This window comes from Glycine soja, chromosome 15 (genome assembly GCF_004193775.1).
Source record: "Glycine soja cultivar W05 chromosome 15, ASM419377v2, whole genome shotgun sequence".
NCBI lineage: Eukaryota > Viridiplantae > Streptophyta > Magnoliopsida > Fabales > Fabaceae > Glycine > Glycine soja.
Window position 1 is genome coordinate 1,871,694 of NC_041016.1, and position 6,909 is coordinate 1,878,602.

Genomic DNA, 6,909 nt, shown 5'->3' on the forward strand with positions numbered 1-6,909 from the left:
CCTCATAAGTCAAAACACACTGCATTTTTTTTTATCTTCAATTTCCTCCTTGTGAATATTGGATAATGGAGGAAAAGCCTAAGCTCCTCATCCATGGAACAATTGAAGCTACCATCTTCAATGCCACACCTTACTCACCTTCGTTTCCCTTCAATGTAAGCTCACATGACTATAATGCTATCTACATATTTACATGTTTTTAGTTAGCTATCATGTGAAATTGTGCATTATTCTGTGGAAAGTACTCATACCATGTATCAATTTCTATTTTTTTTTCAGTGTGTATGCACAAATGGAAAGCCTGCTTATGTGACCATCAACATAGACAACAATAGGGTGGCGAAAACGACCCAAGAACATGAACGTGTGTGGAACCAAACCTTTCAGATTCAGTGTGCTCATCCAGAAGACTCAACTACCACAATTACCCTGAAAACATCATGCTCCGTTTTGGGAAAATTCCACGTGCAGGCCAAGCGGTTGAAGGAAGAGAGTTTGATCAATGGTTTCTTCCCTCTCCTTATGGAAAATGGAAAACCAAATCCACAACTAAAATTAAGATTCATGTTATGGTTCAAGCCAGCAGATATGGAACCAAGTTGGACAAAGATACTAAGCAATGGGGAATTTCAAGGGCTGAGGGATGCTACATTCCCACAAAGGTCCAATTGCCAGGTTAAACTCTATCATGATGCTCACCATTCCTCTACTTTCCACCCTCCTTTTGATCTATGTGGAGCACCAAGAAAGCTGTGGGAAGATGTCTATAAAGCCATTGAGGGTGCAAACTATTTGATTTATATTGCAGGCTGGTCTTTCAATCCCAAGATGGTTCTGGTAAGTATGATCTCATTTCAAATTCTTATGGTTATGTTTGAATAAACCTCTCAACAAATAGAAAAACAAAATAAGAATGTAAAACAAATTAAGCTTCTCTGATGAGTTAAAATTAATGTATCCATAAATCAATATATTAAAACTTTCATTTAGCTTCTCCTAAAGTTAATTTTAACTTATGCATAAGCTAATTTAGAAGAAACTTAATTAATTCTCTCTTTTTATTTTCTTTCTCAGTGCTTATATTGAGAAGATATATTCTCTTTTGAAAAAAAATCTTTTTTTTGCTTAATCCGCCTTTACTAAAGATGAAGGAGTACACTTGTTTGAAATCCGACTAATAAGGGAAAGGTTTAAGATTACATATAATTTAACTAATGATAAAAATTCAAAACAAAAGTTTTAATATATCAGGATCCTTAGGAACCCAAAACAAAATTTACTAATTTATCATAGACATGAAACATATATAAGCCTTGAGAAATTTTTCCAAACATGTGCAGGTTAGAGATCCACAAACAGAAATCCCACATGCTAGGGAGATAAAGCTGGGTGAACTATTGAAGAAGAAGGCAGAGGAAGGAGTAGCTGTGAGGGTTATGATTTGGGATGATGAAACATCTTTGCCTTTTATTAAGAACAAAGGTGTGATGAAGACTCATGATGAGGACGCTTTTGCCTACTTCAAACACACAAAAGTAATATGCAGAAAGTGTCCCAGGTTACACCACGAGTTTCCCACACTCTTTGCTCACCATCAGAAGACCATAACTGTGGACACCAGAGCACCCAACTCTGTTCGTGCCAGAGAAATTATGAGCTTTTTGGGTGGTGTAGATTTGTGCGATGGCCGGTATGACACAGAGAAACACTCACTGTTTCAGACACTCACCGAGGAATCACATTACCATGACTTCTACCAGACAAACATAGCAGGAGCTAGCCTCAACAAAGGAGGGCCAAGAGAGCCTTGGCATGATGCTCATGCTAGTGTAACTGGTGATGCTGCTTGGGATGTGTTAACCAATTTTGAGCAAAGATGGACAAAGCAATGTGATGCTTCTCTTCTAGTCCCTGCCAACACTCTAGAAAATCTCATTCCCACATGCTCAAGCCCTCCCAAAGAGAGGAATTGGAAAGTTCAAGTATACAGGTCAATTGACCATGTGTCTGCTAGCCAGTTGTTTAGAAAGCTAACTGTGGAGAGAAGCATCCATGAAGCCTATGTTGAAGCAATTAGGCGTGCCGATAGGTTTGTGTACATCGAAAACCAATATTTTATTGGGGGGTGCCATTTGTGGCAGAAAGATAGGCATAGTGGATGCAGGAATCTGATTCCGGTCGAGATTGCACTCAAGGTGGTCAGTAAGATTAAAGCAAGAGAGAGGTTTGCAGTGTACATAGTCATCCCAATGTGGCCAGAAGGAGTGCCTGAAAGTGAACCAGTTCAAGATATACTGCACTGGACCAGAGAAACAATGATAATGATGTATAAGTTGATTGGAGAAGCAATAATAGAAAGTGGTGAGCCAGGACATCCAAGAGATTACTTGAATTTCTTCTGCCTTGCAAATAGGGAAAAGAAGGGAAAAGAGGAGTATCTTTCACCACATTCTCCCCATCCTGAAACACAATACTGGAATGCACAAAAAAATAGGAGGTTCCCGGTTTATGTTCACTCCAAGATCATGATAGGTATGATTATATTACTCTCCAATTAAATTTGTTTCCCCACTACTTTGCATAAAAGCTTATTTGGAATAATGTTACTTTTAATTTTATTCAATATTGTGCAAGTGAATTTGTTTAAATAACTAATGCATAAGCATCAAAGTAATTGAGTTGTATAATTGTGGTACAAACTGTATTGATATTGTAGATTAACTAAGCTATGTTGATGTTGCTTGTGCCAACAGTGGACGATATATACATATTAATAGGATCAGCCAATGTGAACCAAAGATCCATGGATGGGCAAAGGGACACTGAGATTGCCATTGGGGCCTACCAATCTCAAGATGGAGCTGATCACCACATTATAAGCCGTGGTGATATTCATGCATACAGAATGTCACTGTGGTATGAGCACACTGGAATCACTGAGGAATTGTTCTTAGAGCCAGAAAGTTTGTCATGTGTTAAGAGAATGCTGTCAATAGGGGATCACATGTGGGGAGTCTACAGTAGTGAAGAAACTGTGGACATGGAAGGTGTGCACCTTGTAAGTTACCCTGTGAAAGTAACACAAGAAGGGTCTGTGAAGGATACGGTTGATGGTGGAGATCATTTTCCTGACACAAAATCTCCAGTGAAGGGGAAAAGATCAAAATTCTTAGCCCCTATCTTTACTACTTAACCATACAACTGAGACATGGACACACAGACTAGACTGACCATTCTTTTGCTTTTCTTTTTTCACACCGAAATAAAGTGTTCTTATTTACATGAAGCTGAATACAAGCTCTACACTTGCTGTTAACAGCAAAAGTTGCCAAGAATATTTAATCTATATACAAATAAATTTAACAAAACTATTCGTTTTATTTATAAATAAATAATATCTTCATTATCAAACGAGTCTAACTCAGTTAATTAAACATCATACGTAAATTATTATAAATCCCTTTTAATAATGTCTTTGATTCCTATAAATAAATAAAAAATTATTATAAATTATTATATATATCTTGTCTTTTTTTTTTTTCTTTCTCTATGAAAAATGTGTACTTAAGTCTTAGCATGTCCCTCGGATTATATTTTTTCGTTTATGTTTAACTTCTCATTTATGGAACTTTTGAGTTAAACTTATATTTCTAAAAATTATACTATTTTTAAAAATAAATATATAATAGATATATACTGTTGGTATAATAAAATATTATACTATCATCCAATAAAATTTTCTCAATTAGCTATATAGCATGCTTGTTGAAAAACATATTTTAAATAAAAGATAATAAGACTTTTAAATTTAATAAATAATATCTATTAAACGACATTTTAGTTTAATAAATATCACTTTACATAATATAATATTATATTTATATTAATGTTACTTGTGTTAATATACATATTATAAAATATATCTTTAATTTTAATTTTATACCTTTTAATTCTACTATTTTAAGTATAAATAAGGTTAGCTCGAAAATGAAGCCGTTGCAATTCTTGTGAATTCGGATATTCCGTCTATTTTTAAATCATTTTCATACTCGCCTAACGGACACCAATTGCATTGATCTCGCTAAATTTGATTTTTCATTATTTTATTTTGGCTAATTGGTAAGTTGTGAGCGGTGTTCATTCGATTTCACTCATTGTTTCCTCTATTATTATTATTATTATTATTGTGGAATTGATAATTCCTCATCTTGTTCTCGCAGTTACTGTGAATGAATTCCAAGTGCAGCGCGAAATGTTCATGAAGCTGAGTAGTTCAATACACATGGTAACATGCTCCCCTGCTTCTTCATGCTTAATTTGTTCATTTGCATTGAATTTTAATTTGTTGAAACTAATGCAAAACATCATCTACGTGTTGATTTAACTCACTGTTGTTGTACTAGTCAAATCAATATAAACTGCCACAGCACTTTATCAGTAAATCTGAAAACACAGTTCCGTTGTGTTGCCTTATTATTCATTCAAATTTAAATACTAAGCAATGATTACTATGCTAGAATTTGCTGATAAGTCCGCAACGCTTTTCTGCTTTAAGCATTGAATAGAAGCAACAAATAATTACATATGAACTCTGCTGTATACTATAGAAATATCGGGAGAATATCTTGGTTCGTTTTCATCATAATATGAACCAATGTAGAAGTATTGCACTGGCTATTTGGTGATCAGTGATTAGAGAAAAAGAAAATGTAGGCTGTATGAACAGCTAAGAGTGTCACCTTAATTTGTAAATTGATCTCATATCACTAAATCACGTGACTAGTTCATGCGAAACTGAATTGCCTCTGATGTATTAAGATACTTCAATATATTCAAAGCTTTGCCTGTGAATGTCCTTGGCTTTTCAGCTTCAGACTGGCTTTGAATCTCAACAGTGACATCCTTTAAGTAATGTCTCCAGCATCTGAACTCAGGTTCATCTTTACAGGAGCCTGGATTTTCTTCTCTATCAAATAATTCATGACAAAGGAACTTCACGTTCATAATAATTTAACTCTCAGTTATATCAAAAGCTAACGACAAGTAATGCTTTGTCTTTTCACCTTCCCTCTAGTTTTAAAAAATACAGTATCCTTCCTCATTTTGAAAAAAATAATCCTTTTGCTATAGAAGGAGGTAACCACAATTTCTTCAAATTAAAGGGAAGTTGTGTTTTATTTTAAAAAATGAAATTTTTTTATACTACCTTCTACTTGTATAATATCGGGATGGAAGCTGCAAAGTGAACCATCTAAAAGGCATTGGTAAGCATATGCTGGTTTTGATGAGCTGACAGACCATACCAGACATTTTACTTCTACTTGTTGTACTTGTCCTGGCCAGAGAATCTCCTGTGCTTTGAAAAACTAGTTGAAGAACCAAAGATAAAAAATAAAAAAAATATCACTTGAATATCTCAGGTTTCAAGCTTCAAAAAAGACATCAATACATTGTATACTATATAGGTGAAATTATACCTGTCCATAAAAATAATTTAGATTCACTGTTGGTTGGTTGAACATCTCAATACAACTTCTCACTGCAACATCCAAACCAGGGCGACCTCCAAGACTTAGTTTGAGCGTGACAGTAGCCTTTACATGAGGTGTCATACCCTGGAAAGATGGAATAACATAACCTTCGTAATTGAGTTGTTCAATTTTTGGGGCATCAACCTCAACATCCAGTGGTTTTTCAAAACCTTTGTTTGACAAGGACATAGTTCTAAGGTTAGAACACGCAATCTCTATCCTAGAGCATGAGTTGAAGCACAAGTGCAAAGTCTCCAAACGGGCATGCTCAAAAACAAATTTTGATCCGTAGTTACCAGTCCACGTGATACAATCAGAAACATACGCTTTAATCGACCCATTTAAGTGTAAGATGAGGGTAAGAAGATTTGGAGCTTCAATCTTAAGCTTGTCCTCAAGTTTTTGTTCAACTTCAACACAACTAAGCCTGGGAAGGTTGCAAATTTTAAGGGACCCCATGTTACCAATTTCTTTGAGAACAAGTTTCTCAAGCAAGGGGGAGTAAGATAGTATCTTCCGAGCCACATAACTACTTGCATAAACCCTCAACAAAACTAGCTCTTCAAGGCAATTAAACTGTGCATGATCACTAGGAAATAATGGTTCTCCCATGATAGAAGAACCCTGTATATTCAGTGTGAGAAAGAATTTCGCAGAAAAAAATATCCTGAGTCAGAGAGTATGTTATGTTTGAAAAACTAAGTTTGAGATGCTTGACATAATTTTTCAGAACCAGACTGATCCAATCATGGATATAAGTAATGATTTTAGAGAGGTAAAGCATACCCTTGATGTCAAAAGGACGTCTTTCCCGGACTAAGTGTAGGTTCAATACGAAGCTGTGAATGATTGGATTCCCCTCTGGTGATCGTAGAGAGGACAAAGAATCATCAACCAAAGGCAAAAAGCTTTGGAGATTCTGAGTACTTTCGTTAAAGGAAAAGTGCAATATGGAGAGTGAATTCCGTATGTTAAGCCAGCACCAGCAGTTGGTAAGAATAGAAGGATGTGCTGCAAAATGGGGTCTGGCAACTGAGTTATCATATCAATATCAGTAATATCTGCCTCCTTTTCCTGTCTCATATTTTCCGCTGAGAAGAAAGGGGTTTGGTTGTCAATTAGCAATGAAGCAAATGAGCTCAACTCACAATATAATAATCAATTACTGATTATTATCTATTTAATTTATTTATAGTAACCTCCCATCCATGGTTTTGGAAGTGTTTGTGAAACTGAAAGCGGATTCCAGCATTCAGGCAGTCGTGATTCGGAAGCCGTTAAATAAAGAAGGTTAATAAGTCAAAGCGTTCACTTCATAAATCATAACAGTGTTAATAATAAAGTTTATTTAAACAAAATAAATAAGATTACAAGAAAC

General features: G+C 35.2%; 1 protein-coding gene across 1 annotated transcript; it reads left to right on the top strand.

Annotated features, from left to right (window-relative positions):
- Positions 1-3,337, top strand: LOC114387333 (phospholipase D alpha 4-like). Its single transcript, XM_028347493.1, has 4 exons — positions 1-155; positions 280-837; positions 1,341-2,532; positions 2,754-3,337. The coding sequence occupies exons 1-4, from the start codon at positions 66-68 to the stop codon at positions 3,191-3,193; spliced, it is 2,280 nt and encodes a 759-aa protein (XP_028203294.1). The 5' UTR covers positions 1-65; the 3' UTR covers positions 3,194-3,337.
- The last annotated feature ends 3,572 nt before the right edge of the window (positions 3,338-6,909 follow it).

Coding starts and splice junctions, on each gene's coding strand:
- LOC114387333 (XM_028347493.1), top strand. CDS start 66: ATGGAGGAAAAGCCTAAGCTCCTCATCCATGGAACAATTGAAGCTACC. Junction 156..279: donor CACCTTCGTTTCCCTTCAAT/GTAAGCTCACAT, acceptor TTTTTTTTTCAG/TGTGTATGCACAAATGGAAA. Junction 2,533..2,753: donor TCACTCCAAGATCATGATAG/GTATGATTATAT, acceptor TTGTGCCAACAG/TGGACGATATATACATATTA.